Raw genomic sequence first — 26,001 nt, 5'->3', positions numbered from 1 at the left:
TTTTAAGACAACAACACTTGCTTTTGTGATTAATGGATTAGAAAAAAAAAACTTCATTTCTCTGTCTCTACCAAAAAAAGAAGAAGAAGAAGAAGAAGAAGAAGAAGGAGGAGGAGGAGGAGGAGGAGGAGGAGGAGGAGAAGGAGAAGAGGAAGAAGAAGAGAGACTAAAAATGGCCATGGCCATTGTGGTTGACTTTAGTTATCTAGATAAATAATGATTTTAAGTTTGGTGGCATAACTGCTTCCTATTCCAGGTGGGCCATTTGTGTCCCAACCATCATCTCCCCCTGCCTAGATTTATTGTTTCACTCACCTGGGTCCAGAAGGTCAAGACTGAAACCCATGCTTTACATGAAAGGTAGAACTCAAGAAGGGAATGACTCATGTCAGAATCTCTTGAAGCTTTCATTTACATTTTTTCAAGTCTGCAGTTATATATGACTTATCATCTTTATTATTTCAAAACAATGAATCTAAAATACCTCAGAAACAAAAGATTCAGACCTTATCTCTAGAATGCACTAGTTCATTACATAACCTTTTTAAAAAATTTATCCAGTTTATGTTTCAAAGTACCAGACTAGGGGCTGAGAGGAGGTGAACCTGGTTGAGCACACACATTACCGTGTGCAAGAACCTGGGTTCGAGCCCCTGCTCCCCACCAGTGGGTGGGGTGGGGAGGCAGATCTGCAAGTACCTATCTTTCTCTTTCCCTCTCTGTCTCCCTCTCTCCTTCTAATTTCTCTGTGCTCTATCAAATAAAAATAGAAAGATAGGGGAAAAAATAGCTACCAGGAGCAGTGGCTTCATAGTGCTAGCACTACTCCCCAGTGATAACTCTGGTGGCAATAATTTTTTTAAATAGAAGAAGATATGTAGTCAGAGACCATTTCACTGTAATAAATCAGAAAATAAGTAGGAACTAGTAAAGAAAATCTTAAAGGGTGCTTATATTTAAATTGTATTTAGTTTTACAGTAGAGTTTCCAGAAGTACAACAAAATAAATGTATTCAGTAAGCTAAAAAAAGTTTATTTTTAAGTGTCTATTTTATTAGTGATTAATAATGTTCAATAAGATTGTGGGATAAGAGGGGTACAATTCCATAGAATTCAATTTCCGAGAACCAGCTCTGTCGCGGTCGCAGTCGCTGTCTGGAGCTTTCGCACCGTCTCCCTGCCTCCCTCTCACCATGCTGTTGAAGAAGACCTTCAAGCACCTTTGAACAAAGTGTAGAAAATGTTCAACTTATTCAGGAGCAGCACCCCACCAAAATCCCTGTGATAATTCAATGATACAAGGGTGAGAAGCAGCTTCCTGTCTTGGATAAAACCAAGTTCCTTGTACCTGATCATGTCAACATGAGTGAACTCATCAAGATAATTAGGAGGTGCCTGCCTCTCAATGCCAATCAAGCTTTCTTCCTGTTAGTCAATGGACACAGCATGTGGAGTGTGTCCACACCAATTTCTGAAGTGTATGAAAATGAAAAGGATGAAGATGGATTCCTGTATATGGTGTATGCCTCTCAGGAGACATTTGGAAAGAAGTTGTTAGTGTAACACTAGAAAAATACACCTGTGCTATAATTTTATAAACCCTTACCAAGGGGGAAAAAAGGGATGTTGCCAACTGACATTGATCAGTTCATCTAACCACAGATCATCAAAACAGTAGTGTTCCTGCCTAGAAATTTAGAAAGTTGTTTTGTACTTTAAACAGAAAAAAACTGAGTTCTAATGAGCATATTAAGCTTCGGTAAACTATATTATTTAACCTAGGCTGTCTCGCTTTCAAATTTAGAAGTTGAAAAATAAAATACTTTGCATTGTAAGTTGACTGTAAAGTAGATCTTCAAGTTATTTTGATGCTTTTCTCCCAGTAGGAATTTGCAATTTGAACATCCAAAGAAATGTCTTCTAAGTTCATAGACCCTGCCAACTTTTTATAGGAGGGGTTCTAGTCAACTAGAGGTATAAACATATGTTAAGGATAGCTCTCCCCCAGCTCCCCAACACATTGGCCATAATAGTTGGCAGAAAACAGGGTAAGTGGGACTAAAAGAAAACTCTGAACTTGTAGTTTAGGGTCCCCAGTTCCTCTTAATATTCCCAAAGTCATAAGCTCCTTTAGTTGTATGAAGTTGGTTTGTTGTCTGTAGCGCTCCATATAGAAAAACATCACTGCTCAAGAGGGACTTTGAATAACTCATAGTTTTGGTCTCATTTCTTAAGATGTTGGGGGGGGGAGTGAAATTTATTTCCTGTTTGGGATGAATAGCTATTACCAGTTTTGTTCTTTGAGAACTACAGAATGCCAAAACTAAAATAGCATTAAAATTCAGATGCCCTCTTGCTACCTTTTGGCTTCAAGCTGCAGATGATCCATTTTATGTCAACTATATGACTAAATTGTTATTAGAATTTATTACATTTTTAAGAGTTTCGTTTATCACTGTTAGGCTAAAGCACCATCAGAATCCTTCCATTCTAAGTTCATGTTAATTGTGAAGCAAACAGCAAAAATTAAACTTTCAACTAAAACCACCAGTCTTCCTGCTACCCACATGAGATTTGAGGTATGTTTGTGGGAGTGTCACCAGGGGATCACACACCACTTGAGACTGTATGTGTAGCAACCAAAATTTATCCTTGTGTATTTAGATATGTAGAGTACCTGCTAGTGAAATTTCTTTATTGTAATGGGAGGGGGGAAGCAATATGACTGCATCTGGACCCTCAAATCCCCAATTTTCCATCAATTACTATTCCTGCTGTATGCATCTGTACACATGGCTAACTTTTAATACATATATTTTACATTATGTAAATTCTTGATCAGCTTGTCTTGTTTAGATTGTATACATTATATCTGACATTCTTACAACTGTGATCAGTAAGATTCTTGTAAGAAATTCTGCTTTTTTTTAAAAAAAAAAAAAAAAGCCATTACAGAAGCCAGACCGACCTTCTACATCCCACAATGACCTTGGGTCCATACTCCCAAAAGGTTAAAGAGTAGGAAAGCTAGGGGCCAGGCGGTGGCACACTTGGTTAAGTGCACACATTACAGTGCATGAGGACCTGAGTTCAAGCCCCTGCTCCCCACCTGCAGGTGGGAAGGCTTCACTAACGGTGAAACAGGGCTGCAGGTGTCTCTCTGTCTCTCCCCCTCTCTATCTCCTCTTCCCCTCTCAATTTCTGATTGTCTCTATCCAATAATAAATCAATAAAATATATATTTAAAACAAAAGAATAGGAAAGCTATCAGGGGAGGGGATAGGATATGGAGGTCTGGTGGTGGGAATTGTGCAACACTGTACCCCTCTTATCCTATGGTTTTTTCTGTTTCCTTTTTATAAATAAAAATTTTAAAAAAAGAAAAGTTAAATTCAGAAGCCAGGTAGTAGAGCACCTGGTTAAGTGCACACACTATAGTGCACAAGCATCAGGTGTTCAAGCCACTGATCCCCACTTGTAGAGGAAAGGACTCATGAGTGGTGAGGCAGTGCTGTAAGTGTTTGTGTCTCTCTGTCTCCCCACCCCTTCTCAATTTCTCTCTGTCTCTATCCAATAATAAATAAAATTTAAAAAATTTTAATTCACCATTATAAAGAGTTCAGTAAGAGGTCAGCAAAATTGCCAAATTGGGCAGCTCACCAGCTTTGTCATTTGTACAACCTAGGTTCAAGCCTCTTTTCAGTAAAGGAAATTTTGGTGCTGTGGTGACGCAGTTTACCAGCGACCATGGAAGTCCTGGCTCAGTGTTAACATCATCCTTGGCAACAGAGTATGCAGTGATCTGCACAGATGCATGATAGACTGTGTGAGGATCCAGTCTGTGCTGGTGTACAAAGCATTGTGGGTGGACTGAATAGACTTAAAAGTACAGCCAGCCAACTACAACAATAAAACAAGGTCAATAAAAGGGAATAAATAAATATTAAAAAAAAAAAGTACAACCAGCCAGCCGGAAGTCCAGTCTCTTTGGCTGCTGCTTTTTCTCCTGGTCAGAAGCATCTCGGTGGAGGTGCTCTAGTTATCCGTCATGGCGACTTCTCCTGGGAACTAAACACGTGTGACTCTGCTAGCCAGTAAACTTTTAAGACCCCTCTACAGCCATCAGCAACCTTTACCTCAGCTGATAATTATCTTATGGGACTAAACTTTTGATAACTATATTCAGACTTTATAGACCTAGTGTACTCTTAACCCCTGGTGATAATTGCTTATTTTGTGTATCTAAGCATATGTCCCATACTTTTGTAATGCCCTAATAAACCTTTTATTGTTTAAACCTGAAAAAAAAAAACTAAAAATACCATCCTGAGAGGGGGGGACTCACCCCATATTAAAGGGTGGTCACTTTATATAGGATCTTTAAAACAAGTACATTTTTAACAAACTAAGGTGAATAAGAAACTAAAAACTCAAAAAAAAAATCTATTCCCACCACCAGGGTTCTGTATCCCATCATTTCCACTGGAAGCTTCCCTATTCTCCATCCCTCTGGGAGTATGGATCAAAGATATTCATGGAATGAAGAAAGTGGGAGGTTTGGCTTCTGTGATTGCTTTTCCACTGGATATGGATATTGACTAGTCAATCCATAATCCCAGCCTGTTTCTGTCTTTCCCTGGTGGGGTAGGGCTTTGGGGAGGTGGAGCTCCAGGACACACTGGTGAGGTCATCTCCCCAGGGAAGTCAGATTGGCATCATGGTAGTATCTGCAACTTGGTGGCTGAAAAGCATTAAGATATCATACAAAACAAATACTTTAATAATCAAGAACCTAGAGGTAAGAGTATAGCAGATGAGATTTGGAGTCTTCATGTTGGAAGAAGCTAGGAAGTCTATTTTAGGTATAATCTGATGGGCCCATGACTTTACTCATTTTTGCCTGGGCCGGACAGCTAACATGCAGGTAGGCTAAAAGTTTTGTCTGGAAGGGGGCCAGGTGGTGGTGCACCTGGTTAAGTGCACACACTACAGTGCAAAAGGACCCAGGTTTAAGGCCCTGGTCCCCACTTGCAGAGGGAAAACTTCACAAGTGGTGAAGCAGGGCTGCAGATGGTCTCTCTGACTCTCTCCACCTCCATCTCCCCTTCCCTTCAACTTCTCTCTGTCTCTATCCAATTAAAAAATAACTATAAAATGAGAAAATTAAAAAAAAAAAAAGGTTTGTCTGGGACGACTTGTTAGTGTTAGGAATAGGACCAGAAAGCTGGATTAGGGCAGAGAGTAGCTCCCAAATATGGGAAAATTATATAAAGATAGTTAACTGTAAATCCCATCTATCTGACCCAGGGCCCATGTCTATTCATGTTTATCACAGGAGCCTGTACAACCTCTGCATCCCTGTCAGTCTGAGTTCACATTCCTTGGTCATAGTTAGAAACATTCTAGGCTGCACTCTTTCAGGACCAGTCTTCCTCAAGTGACAGAGTATTTTGACCAAGCCTCCCTTCAGAGAGTTTGGCAATTTCTACCCTTGTTGTTCTATATTGAGGGTAAGTCCTGCAGAGGCCCACAGGAGAGTTTAGATGTTGTTCCTGATGGAGATAACCAGTGATGATGTAAAGACGGATCTGTTAGAGGTCGAGGCCCATCATATCTGTGTGACAATCTCAGAATTCCCTGACTAGGGTCCCGGATGATAGGGTAGCCTGGTAGTGACTAAAAGGGCCATCATTAGAGTGTACCAGTCTCTTGCCCTTATCAAAAAAAAAAAAATCAATTTTTTAAAAAATATTTATTTATTTATTTTCCCTTTTGTTGCCCTTGTTTTTTTATTGTTGTTGTAGTTATTACTGTTGTTTTTATTGATGTTGTTGTTAGATAAGACAGAGAGAAATGGAGAGAGGAAGGGAAGACAGAGAGGGGGAGAGAAAGATAGACACCTGCAGACCTGCTTCACCACCTGTGAAGCAACTCCCTGCAGGTGAGGAGCCGGGGGCTTGAACCTAGATCCTTAATCCAGTCTTTTTGTGTGCACTTAACCTGCTGCACTACCACCCGACTCCCCACCATCTATTTTTTATGTCTTGAGATGAAAAGGATGAAATGTATGCTAAGCAGAAAGTCAGTATCTCTTCTTTGGTTGGGGAGTGGGGCAAAAATATCATTTCCTTTTCAAAACCTTTGTCATATGAAAGAAAAACAGTAACACTTGTTCTACTTATCTTCTTTTGATCCCAAAACCCAAGAGTCCTGCATAGGACTCTCTTAGATTAAAAAAAAAAATGTATCTTGTGTTTGTTCCCTGTTTTCCCATGCTTCAATTTTTTTTTTCAAGTGGCAGCTGTCTTGGATTTGCTCCTGCATATATTTTTCAACTTAATGTTAAGTGAAATCAGATGAGGAAATAAAATCAAGCCATTGAGAGGAAAAGAAGAAAGCTCAAAGCCAACATAAGTCTTTAAACCTTGCTATAGGCCCAACTTTGATTTCCTGAAGACTAACTCTGAGCAAAGAGAATGCATTGTACATTTTAATTTCCTTTATTTCCTCTGAGTTGAATATATCTCTAAATGTGTGTGTGTGTGTGTGTGTGTGTGTGTGTGTGTGTGTGTGTGTGTGTGTGTGTGTGTAGTTGTGCTGTGGGCTAGGCCTGAGAGGTAGTGCAGTGGCTAGAGTATTGCACTTGAAAGCACTGAATGTGTCAGAGAAAGGATCTGGTGTAGTTTTTCTCTCTCCCCACCTTCCTTTCTCTCATTAATAAACACATCCTTTAAAAAAGATAGCAGACTGGCAATTGGGCAGTAGCACAGAGGGTTAAGTGCACGTGGCACAAAGTACAAGGACCTGTGTAAGGATCCCGGTTCGAGCCCCTGGCTCCCCATCTGTAGGGGAGTCGCTTCACAGGTGATGAAGCAGGTCTGCAGGTGTCTTTCTCTCTCCCTCTCTGTCTTCCCCTCCTCTCTCCATTTCTCTCTGTCCTATCCAACAATGATGACGTCAATAACTACAACAATAAAACAAGGGCAACAAAAAGGAATAAACAAATAGATTTTTTTTTTTTTAGAAAAAGATATTACTTTAAATTGAGTTTTCTCAACCTTACTGATCAACTCTAAAGCAAAGGCTATGGAAAGGAATGTTCTTTTTTTTCCAAAGAATATTCTTTTAATGAATTCCAATGGATTTGAACAGGTAGGTGTGAACTGTAGGACTATTCCCTTGGTGTTTCCTAGAGAAAATGGTTCATCAGAAAGGTGCAAATTCTTTCTCCACCTGGGATATAACCTCTGAGGCCAGCAATCACCATTAGCCAAATTTATTTCAAGCAGAGTTTCAAAAGCTTCTCACTAGCTAAATCACTTTGTGTGTTATCAAAGAAAATTTAACTATGGCTTGAAAGCATTATTCTGGGACCCTGACCCAAACTTGACCTTGGTTTGCTTTACTCTAGAGATTGCATCTCAAGGCACTACTTTCTGCTTTGATTGCACTTCGCTTCAATTACCTAATATATTTACACACCACCCCACTTTTCTTTTCAGAAATTTTTCTTGTTAGTATCTTGGGCCACAAAGCTACAGAGATTAATGAGTTGTTGCTGCTATGTTGTTAAACCTCTTCGGATTCCAGGATGCAGTTCACTACTAAAATGCCCACCTGATTTATTTTTTTTCTCTTTCCTTTAAAGTAAATTTATGTTGAGGGGGATATAAGAAGCATTTTAAAAAAAAAAAGAAAGGAAAAAAAAACCATTTCTTGAGGATTGCTTTTCTGGACATTCTTGCATTGTTCTAAATCCCAGGACAATGAAGTGAAATCTCCAAAACTTGAGAGGGTGAGGGTAGAGATTTATTAGGCTCAAGGATATAAATCCGGGACTTCAAACACCTGTGATACTGGTTGGCCTTCTCAGCCCAACTTTTCACCCCTTTGTTTCTTTGAGAGAGAAAGAGAAAGAGAGAGGAGATAATCCACAGCACTCCTCCCATCCATGGAGCTACCCTTGCCTGCGTTCACAATGCTTCACAATGTGGTGCTGGGCCTCAAGCCTCAAGCCTCATGCACAGGAGACACCAAGTCCATAGGGGGAGTTGTATCCCCTAGTCTCATGAAACAATTTTATTTTATTGATTGGTTTGATTTATATACTTATTTATTTTTTTGCCACAAGGTGAAGACAGGGAAATAGAGAGGAAAAGAGAGAAAGGGAGAGAGATCCAGATTTGAGACCGGCTCCCACCACATCAAAGGAATCTTCAGGGCTGTGGTCTCTCTCTCTGCCATTCTGTCTCTACTGAAAAAGATAAAGGGGGAAAAAGAAAGACTTGCAGCATTGCTTCATCATTCACAGAACTCATGAAGCTTCCTGTAAATGGGGACTAGGGACTTGAACTTGAGTCATTGCCTATGGTAATGCCCCTGTGCTCTACCAGCTGTGACACTGGCCAGCTCCCTTGAGACCATTTTAGGTCATCACTTTTTTAGAAATACACACCAGAAGGTCATAACTCAGATCCTTCACGTCATCTTAAGTTGTTAGTAAGAACTATTAAAGCATCTATAACCCCTTGATGTCTCTGGACTTGTCATTTCACTTCCAAGAATCTGTGTGAATATTTCTGTTGAATACTTGCAACACAAAAACCCTCAAGTCTCTCTCCATAAGCAGATGCAAATAAAAGTTGAAGGTTTATGTCCCCTTTCTTCTTGGGGTCATATCCCATTGAGCCAAAATGTAGAGGATGAAAAGAGGTTGGTGATGGATTTGGTTGGAGAAAAGTAGAGTGGATTAAGGCCAAAAGTGTCTCTGCTGGAATGGGATATGCAAAACTGTTTTAGAACTGTTCCCAAAAGTAGATATCTCTGCTGTATGTGATTAAGACCTTTAAGTTCTAGGGGCTGGGTGGTGGTGCCCTGCTTGAGCTCACATGTTACAATATACAAGCTCAAGCCCCCAGTCTCCACCTGCAGGGAAAAGCTTTGAGAGTGGTGAAGCAGGGGTTCAGGTGTCTCTCTGTTTCTCTTCCTCTCTATCACTCCCTCCTTTCCCAATTTCTCACTGTCTTTATGCAATAAATAAAGATAATAATAAAACAAAATTTTTAAAGAGAATTTTAAGTCCTAAACTGTCATGAGAATGACCTGAGGGGGTAGGTGAGAAACAGCTTATCCAGTAGAGCATTGGCTTTACCATGTGTGAAGACCTAGTACAGAGCCCTGGCCCTGCGAAGGAGCACCATAGTAGAGTTTGGGGGAGCTCCACGTTTCCTGGAATGGTGCTGTGACCTCTACTATCCCTGTTTGAAAGAGACCTTGAATTCATTCCCTAACAGTATTTTTTTTTCTTTCATTTCTTCTTGTCTCTCCTCCCCTCCCTCCTTCCCTTCTGTTTTTTTTTTGTTTGTTTGTTTGTTTATTTGTTTGTTTCTCTTTCTTTTTCTTTTCATGTGAGCACAGTTCACTTCTGACTTATGGTAGTTCCTGTGATTTAAACTGAAACCCTGTAGCCTCAGGCATGAAATTCTTATGCATAAACACTGTGCTACCTCCCACACTCTGGCTCTGCATTAAAAATAATATAGGGGAGACTTCTGGAGATGGGGCTATAGAGTAATAGCAGATGCATCTCTCTCCTCTTCCAGTCAACTAAGAATAACAAAGAAGATCACTGGAGAACACAAGACAAGACTTGGAATACTTTGGGAACCCACCAAGTCACAGGTGAGTGCAAATACGTGTGGCTCACGGACAGAGAGGGCCCTAAGGAGAGATTCCTGGGGCTGTAAGCCTGTATCCACTCAGGAGTGACTGGGCACAGTCCAGCATTTTTCCAGTTGAGGCACCTCCCAGTCTGTGTTTTATCAACAAATACTGATGATGGGAGGAGGAGATCTCCTAAGGCTCACCAAATGCAACTGTGAGTCTCCATTGCTGCTGTCCCTGGAGGCTGGAGCAGCAGCGGGGAGGCCCTCTGCTGACATTGGGGGCAGAGACCTGATTGGGCAACTCAGGAAAAGACATACACTCCCAGTGGTCTCCCAGTGGAGCTGTATAGTGGCAGACTTTCCACACTATTCTCCTATGGAATTTGGAGACACGTTGAATAATTACCTCAAAACCCACAGTGTACAAGGAGTACAAACAGGATTTGTTTAGAAACTCACAGAGCCAAGGAATGCTGTCCTTCTTGGCACTGACTGCTATCAGAGAAACTGAATTGAGCCTGGGGCTTTTGGACTCTTGAGGCATGGGAGTCTCCCCACCCTGTTAAGAGTGAGAAATTAAGCTAAAAAATCTACTTATAGTTCAAAAGCCCTAAGGCTCCCATAGCCTACAGGGAAGATATAGAACAAAAGACGCTTCACATCAAGCATTGAGACAACATTGAAACAATTGCTAATTTCGATAACTGTGAACTCTCTTAAGTACCTTACTTAGACCCAAGTCAATCCAGGCAAGTGTGATTAGTGGACTGAATAGTATTGAAAGAGAGACCTCATAACACACCATATACAATGCTTAAACCAAGAAGAAACATTGGAGAAATGAACCAGGATAGAAGCCACCCAAAGGTAGAAACACATAAGAATGAGGACAAGATCCAAACACTAATTGAGGTGTTAGTCACAGGAGTGAGGAAAGGGTTTGAAAATAATATCATTAGAAATGGGTAAAAAGCAAATGAAACTCCAAAAGAAAACACTATCTGGAGGTAATTAGAGAGCTGAAAGCTGAAATAGCTGAGCTAAGAGCACAACTAGCTGAACAAGCTAATACAGTATTGGAACAGGGTAACAAAATAGCTGAGCTACAGAAAACAACAGAGGGAAGAGAGAACAGACTAAGGAAGACAGAAAACAGAATTAGCAAGATTGAGGATGAATTAGAGAAAACTAAGAAAGAAGTAAGAGACCTCAAAAAGAGATTAAGAAATACTGAAAACAAAAACAGAGACATATGGGATGACTTCAAACGAAGTAATATATGCATTATAGGCTTGCCAGAAGAAAAAAGAAAGGGAGGGGAAGAAAGCATTCTTCAGAACACAATAGCGGAGAACTTCCTTACTCTAGACAACATAAAAGACATAGGTTCAAGAGGCTCAGAGGGTCCCAAACAGAATTTACCCAGACTTAAAGACACCAAGACACATCACATTTAGAATGAAAAGGAATAAGGATATGGAAAGGATCTTGAATGCAGCAAAAGAAAAACAAAGAATTACCTACATAGGAAAACCCTCAAGATCAGCAGCAGATTTCTCCACACAAACACTATAGGCCAGAAGAGAATGACAAGATACATATATCAAGCTCTCAATGAGAAAGGCTTTCAGCCAAGACTACTGTATCCTGATAAACTATCATTCAAACTAGATGGAGGCATGAAAACCTTCTCAGACAAGCAACAGTTGAAGGAGTCAACTATCACCAAGCCTGCCCTTCTAGAAGCTTGAAAGTTCTCTTATAAACAATCACAACCTCAGAAACATGCCATATATCACAACACTCTCAAATTTTAGAATAATGGCATTAAAATATCTTCATTCTATAATATCAATAAATGTCAGTGGCCTGAATTCACCTATTAAAAGACAAAGAGTAGGAAGATACATCAGAAAACACAACCCAACCATATGTTGTCTGCAGGAATCTCACCGAACTCAACAAGACAACACAGACTCAGAGTGAAAGGATAGAAAACTACCATACAAGCCAATAGACCAAAAAAAGTGCAGGGAAAGCTATTCTCAATCTGATATGATAGACCTTAAAATAAATAAAATTTAAAAAGATAAGGATGAACATTACTTAATGCTCAGAGGATCAATCAGTCAATCAGGAGGCCTTAACGATTATTAACATCTAGGCACCCAATGAGAGGCCATCTAAATACATCAAACATCTACTGAAATGGTTACAGCAATATATTAACAGTAATACAATGATGGTAGGAGATTTCAACACCCCTTGAATGTTAGACTGGGAACTATCAAATATTTAGAGGAAAATATTGGCAGAACTCTTTCCCATCTAGATTTTAAAGGTATCTTCAACGAAACAAAGCCAATTACAAAAAAAAAAAACAAATTTTATTGAATAATAAACACAAAGCAGAACTTGGACTGGGTGTGGTGTATTGTACCAAAGTAAAGGATTCTGGGGTTGAGGGGTATGGTTTCAGGTCCTGGAACAGGAGGGCCTAGAGGGGGGTCAAATCATTTTGAGGAAAACAGAGAAATTGAACAGGGGTAGATAGCATAATGGTTATCCAAAGAGACTCTTATTCCTGAGGCTTCAAAGTCTCAGGTTCATGGTGAATTCACCTTCTTTACCCCATCTTGGATGGAGCTGGAAACCATGTTAAATGAGATAAATCATAAACAAAAGGATAAATATGGGATCATTTCACTCATAGAAGTTGAAAAACAGGATCAGAAGGGAAAATTCTAAGCAGAACTTGTACTGGAGTTGGTGTATTGCACCAAAGTAAAAGACTCTGGGGTGAGGAGGGTGGGGGTTAGGGTCCTGAAACATGATGGCAGAAGAGGACCTAGTGGGGATTGTATTGTTATGTGGAAACGTTATGCATGTACAAACTTTTATATTTTATTGCTGACTGTAAACCAACAATATATGTATTAATCCCTCAATAAAGAAATTAAATAATAATAATAATAATATAAGGAGTTGAGAGTGAGGAGGACAAGTAAAATCAAGGAGTTTAACTTTCAGTTTGCGTGGATGTGTGTGCTTAAGTACTCTTATTGCTATAGTTTATTATCAAATAACCTGCATTTCCCTGAAATACAACTAATAGATAGTTTTGCTTATATGTTCAATGTAAAGAAATGAAACACATGAACTCATTTTTTTTTTGCCTCCAGAGTTATTGCTGGGGCTCAGAGCCTGCATTATGAATCCACTGCTCCTGGAGGCCATTTTTTTCCCGTTTTCTTGCCCTTATAGTTGTCATTATTGTTATTGTTGCCATCAATGTTGTTGTTGGATAGGACAAAGAGAAATTGAGAGAGGAAGGAATACAGAGAAGGGGAGAGAAAGATAGACACCTTCACACCTGCTTCACCACTTGTGAAGCCACCCCCCTGCAGGTGAGGAGCCAGGGGCTCTAACTGGGATCCCTACGCTGGTCTCTCTCTTTTTATTAAGTAACCAAACTGTCCCTGAGACTTTGTGAAAACTATGATGGTTATCCCAGGGGATCAAGGAGGGTGTGGGGGGAATGTATAATTGTGGTGATGGGTGTGGAATGGAACACCTATAATATTATAGTCATGTAAGTTATTACTAAGTCTCTAATAAAAATAAAGTTCAAAAGAGAGAAAAGAAATGTAAGTCCTATAGAAGATCTCCTCCAAAGGACTCAAATGTAAGTGCTTGATGGCAGGGGGCTGAGCAATGGCACAACCAGTTAAATGCATGTTTCCTTGCACCCAGGTTCCGGCCCCCACCACTACTTCTCAATTGCATGTGAGAGATTTCAAGTACTGTGTCTCTCTATTTCTCTCCTCTATCTCCTCCATCTGTCTCACTTTCTCTCAGTCCAAATGAATAAAGAAAAAAAAAAAAAGGCCACTGGGAAATGGCCACCAGGAGTGGTGGATTCATTGTGCAGGTACTAAACTCCAATGATAACCTTGGCAAAAAAAAAAAAGAAAAAGAATTTGACAGCACTGTATAGAATATTACTGAGAGGACAGAAAACCAAAAGGATATTAGAGAAAGCAGATGATGAGATCTTGTTGAAGGATTTTACTGCATAGACCAAGCAACATGAATAAATTGCCTGGAAGAAGCTGTCAATCATTCATAATACAAAAGATTGCTTTTTCCTGAAATTTGAGGCAGTATTTGCAGCGTGGTGATCTTGCAGTATAATTTTAAAACATTTTAAATTCAGACTCAAAAGATTTGGGCTTTAAGTCCTAGTTATACCAATATCATCAACCACATTATCAGGAAAAAAGATATAAAGCAGGACAAAATGTTTAATGAACAGGGTAAAGATAATTTTCAAGCCTCCATTCATTTATTCTCTCATTCACCTGACACATATGAGGGTTCCTAGTGAATTCATATTGTCACATATCCACTCATCTTGTGGGTAAGCAAAGACAGAATAAGACTCACTTTGGGGGAGTCGGGCTGTAGCGCAGTGGGTTAAGCGCAGGTGGCACAAAGCGCAAGGACCAGCGTCAAGGATAGGAGTTTGAGCCCCTGGTTCCCCACCTACAGGGGAGTCACTTCACAGGTGGTGAAGCAGGTCTGTAGGTGTCTATCTTTCTCTCCCCCTCTCTGTCTTCCCCTCCTCTCTCCATTTCTCTCTGTCCTATCCAACAACAAAGACATCAATAATGACTACAACAATAAAACAGCAAGGGCAACAAAAGGGAATAAATAAATAAATAATTTAAAAAAAAAAAAAAGACTCACTTAGGGCCACACATACTTATGAGCACACATGAAACCGGGCCCCCGGGTTCTTTATCATCAGGAATGCAAGACCCAGGGAAATCTAAATTATTGTTCTGAGGTGATGCCATTACTCTGGACAAACTGCTGAGACCAAGGAAGCACTGGTTCCATATAGCATGAGATTAGGAAGAAGTGAGAGGAATATTAAATAAATAATCAAGAGCATAAAATAGCAAGAAAATGAAAATTAGAAAAATAAAATCCCATGCCTAAGGGAGTAATCTGATTTTACTCTGACTCTAAAGTAATCAATTAACTGACTGACAGTAGACTAAAAAAAAAGTGCAACCTTTAGCAAGATAACTGAGGGAAGTGTCAATGTCTAAAATATTCTGATAATAATGTCTTGTATAGGGCCAGGTGGTGTTGCACCTGGTACAGTGCACACATTACCATAGACAAAGTGCTGGTGTAAGAAGACCCCATTCTCCCCATGGGGGAAGCTTCACGAGTGATGAAGAAGGTCTCTCTTTCTGTCTCCCTCTCTATTTCCCACACCCTTCTCAATTTCTGTCCTATCAAATAAAAAGAAAGAATATTTTTTAGAAGAATATCATTCACATTAGTTAAAGGGATTATATGTTCTAAGTTACAACGTACCCTATCCAGAGAAGGCTTTTCCCATGAAATGAGAAGAATACATACATGCGGCCAGCTTAGAGACTTTGACAGGTCAATATACAAACCACTAAAAAGTCTATTTCTACTTCTCTTCAAGGATGAGTCAATTTTATAGAGCAAGTAACCTGTAACAACTTAAAAATGACTTCTCTAAGATCCTGCTTCATTCAAAGTTAAGATTATGATCACTACCCAATTTCCTCTAATATTCACAGGCCTGAATCCCTAAGAGAAACTTTCTCAGATGGCTATTTGTGTCATTTGCCATTTTGATTTTTGAATTTAAAAGTGGCATATATATTCTCAGTCCAAGAAAATGACTGAAAATTGACTTGAATCTAAGACAACTATTGTCTGAAATCCTGAAATATTTCTGTTAAAAAAAAACAACAACTGTGTAGTCACGACTCAGTCAGGTGATTATAATTTATAAGTAATTTAATACCCATCTCACTTTCTCAAACCAAGAAAACCCTTTCTATAGAGATGGAATAGAAAGAAAACATCCATTCTTTTCATTCTCTGGGGGAATGATTAACTCAAAACATTATTCGTCTGTCTTTTTAGTGTTTGGTTCTTTCTTTTAAAGGTATCCAACGCAATCCCTCTGCTTGTCCAAAAAAGAAAAAAAGGGGTGAGGAGAGTGTTCTGAGAAACTGTAACAAGGAAAAACAGGGGTTTTAACACATATTAATGGGAAATATTTTCCTTGCAAAATTAAAATTTGTGTTGTTACAAGATCTACCGGTCAATTAAATTTGACAGCATCCTTTCTGACTGTGCCTGGCTGGGGGTTTCCTTTTAGATTCTGTCTTTTAGGAAACTTCTCATGTGTTTCTGAGACTTTTCAACCCTTAGAGGAATTTCCCTCTTTTCCCAAGTACACAGAATAAAAAAACTCTTTCTGCCAGAAGATTTTATACTTTATGTCTGAGTACGGGGTGTAGAGAAAGCAAGATTTCTCAACTCTGATATCAAAGTATCTTGGGGTAAAAGAGAGGTGTGTGTGGAGGAGTAGGGGGTCGGGGGCTTGTGATGTCGCAGACAGTTATAAGGAACTGTTAATTCATTACAAAATCTTCCAAAAGTACATATATCTCCATCTAATATGAATAGAATGTCAGCTGAGGATTTTGGTCATTTCAAAACATGTAAGATTCCAGATTTTATGAAATCTATATATAATCTCCTACTTGAGTCCATTGACCTGGAGGTCATTTCTCACTCTTTGCTTTAATCACTCCGGCAATATCTTCAAAGATATTGCTGTAGCATTAACATCGTATATCCAACAAAATTATATGGGGGAGAAAACTGATCATACATTTGATAGTGCCTATTCTGAAAGATGAAAATGGGGAACAAGACGTAAGAATCCATAAAAAGCTTAAAATTTAATGAAGATAAAACTTACTTATAAAACTTTAGTAGCCAAATAATACTAGATATAATCATTACACTTTATGTACTTAAAAAAATAGAATGGGGGAGTAGGGCTGTAGCGCAGTGGGTTAAGCACATGTGATACAAAGTGCAAGGACCAGAGTAAGGATCCCGATTAGAGCCCCCAGCTCCCCAATTATAGGGGAATCGCTTCACAGGTGGTGAAGCAAGTCTGTAGGTGTCTATCTTTCTCTTGCCCTCTCTGTCTTCCCTTCCTCTCTCCATTTCTCTCTGTCCTATCCAACAACGACGACATCAATAACAACAATTTTTTTAAAAAGGCAAGAATAGGGAAAATAAATAAATATAAAAAAGTAGAAGGCAATATTATAGCAAAGTGCTAACTTTTTATTAGAGCAATAAACAGAAAAGTGGTTGGGACTGTCTCAGCTGTCATAGAGGAGTGCCTGTATATCACTGAACTGTGTCTGTCCACATGCATGCACACACACACACACACACACACACACACACACACATTAAAAGTGTATTCCCAACTTCTGTGACAATAAATATCCCTTGGGAGAATTTTTTTTTTAATTAGATGTTCATCAATGAAAACACATTTCCAGAGAGGGAATTTATGATTTTATCGTTTTCCTTTTTCTCACTTTACTAGGGGGTGAATAGTTTGCATTATAGTGTTGACACATAGATACATTGGATACTCTTCTAGCACTGATTATTGAAAAAGCCTAGAAAGAATGTTCCTTCATCCCTTCATTGTGAACTCCAAATAACAGCGTTCACTATGCTGGGAGCCAGGTACATGGATACAATTTCTCATCTCACCATGCAGAATACTCATCAGCACAATACCCTCACCCCAATTTAGGCATCAGGTACCAGGACTCCAAAGCCTCCAGCCCTCTCCCAGTCCTCATTCCTCAGCCTTTTACTTTGGTGCAATGCATCAAACTCAGTCCAAGTTTTATTTTATGTTTCCTTTTCCTGTCCTTGTTCCTAAATTTCTGCCTGTGAGCGAGATCATCCAGTATTTGTCCTTCTCTGTTTGGCTTATCTCACTTAACATGACACAAAATTCAAGTAGATTCAGACAGACTTCAAAAAAATACTGCAGTCTGCAAAACAATTCCATGAAAAATACTACAATTCCTCTTACAGTTGAGAAGTTTAGAGAAATTAATTAGCTACTCAAAGGACTCCCGAAACTATCTGATTTCCAAAACTTTTGTTCTTTTACCGACTAAGTTTTCTTTATTCTCTGAGAAAATGATCAGGTTGGATATAGAACACATGGAATTAAAATACTTATTATAGAAAGACCCATTCTAATTACTGCTTAAAAACATTACAATCTGTTTAAAAGTGCTAGAGAAAGTAATATTGAGCCATCAAAATAAGAAAGTCTTTGTCAGAGATAGCAGGCAAAGATTTATGAGAAGCCTAAAGCTTTTTGTGTAGACAGGGGAGAAGCTGAACACAAATTTGAATAAGAAAATATACATCTTATACCTTCAAAGAGGGAAAGAAAAGAACCATGGCACATGGAGAAAACCAGGTCACAGTAAAGATAAAATCATTTTGACAAAGGGTAGGGCAGTGGCTACCACATCTTGGTTCTGCCTCCCTCACCATCAAAATGGCAGAAGTCTGAGGCGGTGCCCTCAAATTAAAGAATAGGCAGGTGATTCATAAGCACAGCAAAGCAGACTACCTATCCGAATTAACTATTATGCCAGCCCCAGTGGCCCTTAACAGAATCCTCATTTTCTGGAACAAGAAGGTGTCTCAGGTTCATTCTGTGCCCAGAGAAGGCAGGGGACCTGGCTCCCAGAATAGTGGACACTGGTATTTGGAGTTCACAGTGAAGGGGTGAAGGGACATTTTTTCTAGGCTTTCTCAATAATCAGTGCTAGAATAGACATGTTTCAGAAGAAGGCAAGTGACTAACAAGTTCACATTTCTACTTGCAATTTAATGTTAAGATCACCAGGTGTTAACTTCTTTTTTCTCGTGATACGAATTTCAAAGTAACACCACTAATGTTATTATTAACAAAATATTTCTGAGTGTGCTTGCAATTTCTATTGAATAAGAGACGCATAAATAAAATATAATCTGTGTGTTTGTGCCCCTGGGGAACTGGCTCAGCAGTAGAGTACCTGTTTTCAAATGTACTGTGTTGAGGTTTGCTGCCCAGTTCTGTGGAAATCTCTCAAATAAATAAATAAGTAAGTAAGATCGGGGGAAATAATTATTGAAATAATTCTGTGCTTTAAAGTCATCTGAAGGAGTTTTTGTGTGATTATACTACAATTTGTTATATTATTAATTTCAAATAGATGGAGGGAAATTCTTTTTTTAATTCTTTTTTATATTTATTTATTTATTTTCCCTTTTGTTGTCCTTGTATTTTTATTGTTGTTGTAGTTATTGTTGCTGTTGATGTCGTCCTTGTTGGATAGGACAGAGAGAAATGGAGGTGGGGGGGACAGAAAGGGAGCGAAAGCAACTCCCCTGCAGGTGGGGAGCCAGGACCTCGAATCGCGATCCTATCCTTATACTGGTCCTTGGGCTTCGTGTCACATGTGCTTAAGCCACTGCACTACAGCCTGACTCCCTTTTCTTTTTCTTTTCTTTTTTTTTTTTTTTTAAGATAGAGACAGAGAGGCATGGAAAGAGAATGAAAGAGACCACAGCACCGAAGCTTCCTTCAATGCAGTGAGCTCTGGCTTGAATCTGAATCATACACATGGCAAAGCAGTACACTATCCAAGTGAATTATTTTGCTGGCTCCGTTGCTTGTATTTTTTAAATTTATATGATACATGTCTTGAAAGAAAACTATAAAACAAGGTACATTCAGAAATAAATTGTTTCCATTTGTGCATGGTAGAAGAGGTTTCCATCATTTTACTTACACAAAAATCAACAGGCATTGATCTGTATGTGGCTTCCTGCCGCCCTTTTCACACCTTGATCTGAAGAGACCTTCCTATTCATGTATAAAGATCTTGTTTATGAACTGCATCAGCACCACATTCTGTAGACATAGCACAACTTCTTCAGACTGTCCCCTAGTAATGGCTTAGTCAGAGACACTTGTTACCTCAATTAGGTTTTTGTTATAACTAATTATGTCACAGTGAATAACCTTAGGTAGATGCTATTTTCTATTTTTACCAGCATATCCATGGATAGTGTCATATTCTCAGGAGAGGGATGCAAGAATTTAAAGGCAGTTGGCCTTTAAATAGTATGGGTTTGAACTGCATGAGCTCCCTTAAATAGGCCTTTTTTTCTCTCCATGGCTACCAATGCTCACCATTCCATCAGTGCTGGAAGTCAGCTTACCCATGGATGCCATGGATATCAAGGAACAAACATAGTTTAAGCTTGGGAGAGAACCAAATTTGATATGTGGATTATCAACAGTGCCTCTAAACTCCTACATGTTCATAGGGCAACTGTATATGTATAATTTTTATTTATATTAAGTTATATTTCGGACAGAGACAGAGAGAAATTCATATGGAAGGGACAGACAGAGAAGGAGAAAGAGCGATACCTCCAGCACTGCTTCACCACTCATGAATTCCCCCACCACCACCACAGTTGACGACAGGGGGCTTGAACTGGATATATATATAATTTTAGTAGCTATTGGCTACCATGTAACCCACCCCTAACTCCTGTACCATTTTGAATTCCTAAAAAAATAAGATATGGAAGGGCTTCTTTCCCCATAGCTTTATCAGCACATATGTTGTCAGGTATATTTTTATTCTTGAACATCTTTTCCCCCTATCTGCCCCTATCTGATTGATGAACAATAATTCTTCTGCGCAGCTTTAATTATACTTCTTTTGCCGTAAGCAACAAGGCTAAGAGCCAAGTTTATGTTTATGTTTGACTTTTTGTGAACCACCTCTTTTCCCTAGCTCATTTTTCTATAGCTTCTTTTTCTTGTGGACAGATGTTGAAAACTTGTTTTAAGACTAATTTTTTTATATTCACTTACTTATTTGGATAGAAACAGAAGTTGAGCGGGAAGAGGGGGACAGAGGTGAGACAAAGAGAGACACCTACAGCACTGCTTTATCCCTTGTGATGCTTTGCCCCTCCAGGGGGGAACCAGAAGCTTGAACTCAAGTCCTTGCACATCGTAGCATGTGTGCTCTATTGGTTGTGCCACCACTCAGCCTTTTAAAATATAATCTAACTCACCAAACTATTCACTATTGCTTATGTATTTTGTAAGCCATAGTTAAGAATTTTTCTCTGAGCACTCCCAGATTATAGAGAAATTAATCCATATTTACTCAGAGGGATGCATTGGATCGACCTTCTCGTGGTGCATCCCGTGAGTACCCATTCATTGGGGAAACTGACGATCCTTCCTAGCCGACTGAATCCACATGGATCCCAGTCACTTTCAAAGCCAGCAACAAGCAGCTCCTGACAGCTTTCAACCTGACGCTGTTGACTGGCTACGGAAGAAGGGCAAACGCTAGAAGAAGTTACTCAGAGTTCTTATTTTCACCCAAAACTTAAAACAAGTTCCAAGGAAAATCCATGAACACTATAGTACCAGCTTACACATACATGTTTATAAAGTGCTATCAAACATGGCAAATATTCATATGAGAAATGCATAACATTCTGTTCTGTGTTGTTCTTAATTCTTCTAAATGATGTCAATCTGAAGTCTTCATGTCTGCATGACAATGGCTTCCTTTAGTAAAACAGAAAAAGATTAGGTGGCAGATCTCATACTCTCAGTGAACAGACATCTTTAATTATTGAAAAAATTACCTTTCTAAAAGAAGACAAAATAAATCATTGTGATGAGTCCCACAATCCAGCCAATCAAGAGAAGAACAGGGACCAGAAGATGTGGAAATGTGGATTCTGCTTAAAAATAAGCAAAGACAGATTAAGTAGGCTATTTTGGCATTAAATCGAGTAAATAAGAGAAATGTTGTAGCATCAGATAAAAAAAAAAACACCTCAGTAGTTATATCTATAGCTGATTCATGATTTATGTTTTATTTTCTACAAAAGGTGCACAAGATTCATCCAGGCATTTGAAATAGAGGGGTCAGTGTTCAAAGCCTTCTTTTGAAAGTTACATGACCTTGGGCAGTTTTGAGCTTGAACATCTCTGTAATCTATGGTAATCAAACTTGTGAAATCTACCTCCTTGGAGTTGATGTGAGGATCAGATAATATCATGTATTATATACAAAGGCTTTGCAAACTTTAACTAGTGTGTCTCTTTGGTGTAAATAGGATACACTCAGTCATTTGTTCAATAACAAAGAGTAGCTGTTTTCATAGAAGCAATCAAAAATGATTCTGAGGTTAACTCCTACTAAGCCAAGTTGCAATCAGCACATAGGGAAAAGTTTTGAGAATTGACTTTAGGTATAGTATAAGAAGAAAAAGAAAGCATTAGACCTTATATAATCTTCTCAACTTCAACTACAAATGAGATTTTATCTTTTAACCTGTTTAATATAGCAACCAACAGTGATCCAATACACAAATAACAGATTTTTGTATAATGATTGCTCTTTTTTCTCCTATTTCTATTGTATCTTTGCCTGTGGGGAAGGGGGAAGCTAATTTATGAAGGTCTCTTAGAATACTTACTATTTTTCGGCTTTAATCTTTGAACTTACATACATGTGCATCACACAAAAGGATTCCAAAACAACATAGAAAGACATCAAATAGACTTGATGTCCTTGGTTGGAAACACAATTACATCTTTTGCTACTGGTTAATAAAAAAAGAATGCATATACTTAGTGAACGCATTCCTATTACAATTTCCATCACCTTAAAATGTGAAGTTTTTGATACTATTAAAATAAAGTCATCAGGAAAAGAGACACTTCTAAAATTAGAAGACATCCTTCGGAAAGCCAACTCTCTAAAGTTAAAATGAATGTTAATAGTTTAAACCCCAAAGTGTGGTGGCCTCTGTGAACTCCCATAGTTTCAATGGGCTTAGCTTGTTTCTCTATCTCACTGTGACCTTGAAGTGGCCCTGACCACATAAGGAAAGATTTTTTTTTCCTCTTCATCTGTCAGGTGACACTATGATGTAATCTCAACTCTCATTTGGACAAAAGGGTTTTATTTTTTTATGAATAAAGTGCTATTGCAGTAGAAGTACAAAGCAATTGCGCATATATATACATATATGCATACATATATTTGTAAACTATTATATACTTTTCCCAGTTTCAAATAATTTAAAAATGGATTGTTGGAAAATTCATGACATTTTTCTATGCAAAAGCATGGCATGACTTTGCTGATGACCCAAGAAAACCAATATTTCAACTGAACATTTATAAATAATTTATATGAGCACATAAATATAACCCCCAAAGTTGCATATATTCAAACCCTGAAAGTATACATCTCTATTTGTCCTTATAAAATAATACAGCTGACTGTCCATTTTAACACTCAATAATATATTTGCATCGGTGTCTTTTTAACACCAGTACTTTAAGTTTTATGATGATCTGTCTTATTGTTTGAAATAGAAATATGTTGGAACATGTCATACATAATACATATCATCTACATTAATGGCATATATAAGCACAAAACTTTTTTTTAGGTGTAAAGAGTAATTTCAAACTGTTTTTCTGTGCTATTCTATGTTCCTTGACTCCCCCAGAAGCACTCTGTCCTGGTACCGTTCAAAGCCTGTGAGATGGCAGGCAAGATAATACATTCTGTTGTGCTTCAGTTTCTTTGTCAGTAAAATTAGAAATGATGACAACTCTGCATGGCTTATGAGATCTAAGCCGAAGTTATTGGCAACAGTTCTGCTTCATATTTAAAATGCTTCTTGGATACACTACATATTCAGTCCATCTTACCATATTACAGGCAGTCTTTTTTCCTAAAAATATAACATTTAAAAAAAATGGGAGAGAATCAAGAAATTCAGAAAGGAAGCATAATAGAACTATTTCCATTTTGGAGTTAGAAAACAGGCTGTCCAGGTAGAAGAGTTTCCTTATACTCACTAGTCATTGAAAAGCAGAACTAAAATAAAATTCAAATGCCCTTAATTTGTTCCAGCACCCTACAGTCCTTAAATCCAGTAAAGCATGGGGAAAATATTGGATTTCTAACACACATTTCTATCAGTATTTTTTAACACATCTTTCTAAGGAAACAGGCACAAAATGAACTTCTGTTGTGAGTCAGTTTTTCAAAGTTATACATCTTGAGTGAATAGGAATTCATGGACCACAAATTGTACAGCAAATACATTTGGGGTAGTTGCTATAGCATAATGATCAATGTTCTTTTAGCTGACATGTCCCATTCTTCAGAACAATTAAAAATACCCAAAACTGGAAAGCAGAAATGTGAGCCTTAATCGCCAAGAAGTTCTAAGATGAAAAATCTTACCTTTTTCGCTCATTTCCCCTGTTGTTGGGTAGGCTGATCAGGGCCACTGTCTGCCTCTGGGATATTGTTAACCAGCTTCCCACTGAACTTTAAATAGAGAGAGATATCTGAAGAGAGTGGTGGCTGCTGAGTTCCTGGCTGCCAGTTGTCTGCAGAGCACTGTGGAGCCCTGGAAAACAAAACCCTGCCATCTCTTCCTTATCATGTTACCATGCAGGAAGCAAGGGGCTATGTGACCTATGATTAAGTCAGCTGAGTTATTGCTACCAAGAGATGGACAGGCTTTTAATTTGCCAATGCCTTCAGATGATATGAAGAAAAAAAAATTTTTTTTTTCCCATGAAGTGGGTGCTTGGGAGCCAAATAAGGGTTGTGATTAGGCAAGTCCTATCCAAGAGAGAGAGTGATGTTTTGGGGAAAAAGGGATTTTGGAAGTGAAAAGACCTGTTTTCGAATCTTAACCCTGCTACTTCTGTCATGAAGGTCGAGTTTCTTGACCTCAAGAATTTTCAGAGGATTGTCAAAGGGCCAGGTGGTGGTGCACCTGGCTAAGTGCACACATTATGGTGCACAAGGAACCTGGTTTGAGGCCCTGGTCCCCACAGAAGGAAAGCTTTGTAAGTGATGAAGCAAGGCTGCAGGTGTCTGTCTCTCTGCCTCCTTCCCTATCTCTCCCTTTCCCTCTCAATTTCTCTCTGTCTCTATCTCGTAAATAAAGAAAATTTAAAAAAATTAAAAAGGAGTGTCATAAATATAAAACAAACAACAACAACAAAAAGAGACATGAAGTACAGTCAGCTCTATATTACCTTACAGGATGCAAAAGATAGATGCAAAAGATAAAATAAATGAAGTAGTGCCACTACTTTTGAGCCATTCTAAAAACAGAAACATAAAAAAAAAAAACGCATTAGAAGCTAAAGCAATATTGAGGGTGTGGTACTGTTTAGAACATTCAGAGAACAGTCACAAGCTTCTTGTTTTCATTACCAACGTATAAAAATAGGACAATACACTTTTCAAACCCAACTGGGTTTATGTAGTATGACCTAGAATGTGTTCTAGATTCTCACTGGAACAACTTTTAAAAAAATATTTATTTATTTATTCCCTTTTGTTGCCCTTGTTTTATTGTTGCAGTTATTGTTATTGTCATTGTTGTTGGATAGGACAGAGAGAAATGGAGAGAGGAGGAGAAGACAGAGAGGGGGATAGAAAGATAGACACCTGCAGACCTGCTTCACCGCCTGTGAAATGACCCACCTGAGCTGGGGGCTCAAACCGGGATCCTTATGCTTTGTGTCCTTATCCTTTGGATCCTTATCCTTTATGTCCTTGTGCTTTGTGCCATCTGCACTTACCCACTGTGCTACTGCCCGACTCCCTGGAACAACTTTAATGGGAGGGGTGGAAAGGGATCCAGAATGGGAAAGCTTTACAAATTGACTCTGATGCCAACTTCTAGAAAAATCCTGTACCAAATCTAGGATGCTCTTTTTTTTTTAACATTTTTATTTATTTATTTAATATTTTTTAAAACTTATTTATAAAAAGGAAACATTGACAGAACCATAGAATAAGAGGGGTACAACTCCACACAATTCCCACCACCAGAACTCCCTATCCCATCCCCTCCCCCAATAGCTTTCCTATTCTTTAACCCTCTGGGAGTATGGAGACCCAAGGTCATTGTGAGATGCAGAAGGTGGAAGATCTGGCTTCTGTAATTGCTTCCCCACTAAACATGGATGTTGACAGGTCAATTGGTATTCCCAGCCTGTCTCTCTCTTTCCCTAGTGGGGTGGGGCTCTGGGGAATTGGAGCTCAAGGACACATTGGTAGGGTTGTCTGTCCAGAGAAATGTGGTTGGCATCATACTAGCATCTGGAACCTGGTGGCTAAAAAAAGAGTTAACATATAAAGCCAAACGAATTGTTGATTAATCACTAACTTAAAGGCCGGAATAGTACAGATGAAGAGTTGGGGGGTGTTGGAATACCCTTCTTATCCTATGGTTTTGTCAGTGTTTCTAAATTCTGCTTATAAGACCTTCTATTTTTTATCATCACATT

The 26,001-nt window shown here is 38.7% G+C and overlaps 1 protein-coding gene across 2 annotated transcripts; it reads right to left on the bottom strand.

The window, feature by feature from the left end:
• Positions 1–1,031: 1,031 nt before the first annotated feature.
• On the bottom strand, positions 1,032–24,104 carry STRIT1 (small transmembrane regulator of ion transport 1). Of its 2 annotated transcripts, none has more exons than XM_060197620.1 (3): positions 23,930–24,104; positions 21,300–21,398; positions 1,032–1,220 (listed from the first exon to the last, which is right to left on the bottom strand). In XM_060197620.1, exons 1-2 carry the CDS (start codon positions 23,940–23,942, stop codon positions 21,304–21,306), a joined length of 108 nt encoding a protein of 35 aa, XP_060053603.1. In that variant the 5' UTR covers positions 23,943–24,104; the 3' UTR covers positions 1,032–1,220; positions 21,300–21,303. The 2 variants fall into 2 exon arrangements, with proteins under 2 accessions (XP_060053603.1, XP_060053602.1); XM_060197619.1 differs by lacking the exon at positions 1,032–1,220 and adding an exon at positions 21,073–21,219 and having other exon boundaries at positions 23,930–24,092.
• Between the last annotated feature and the right edge of the window lie 1,897 nt (positions 24,105–26,001).

The sequence above is a fragment of the Erinaceus europaeus genome, chromosome 9, assembly GCF_950295315.1.
Source record: "Erinaceus europaeus chromosome 9, mEriEur2.1, whole genome shotgun sequence".
NCBI classification, from domain to species: Eukaryota; Metazoa; Chordata; class Mammalia; order Eulipotyphla; family Erinaceidae; genus Erinaceus; species Erinaceus europaeus.
The sequence above is the reverse complement of the archived record's forward strand: the minus strand, read 5'-3'. Positions and strand labels throughout refer to the sequence as shown.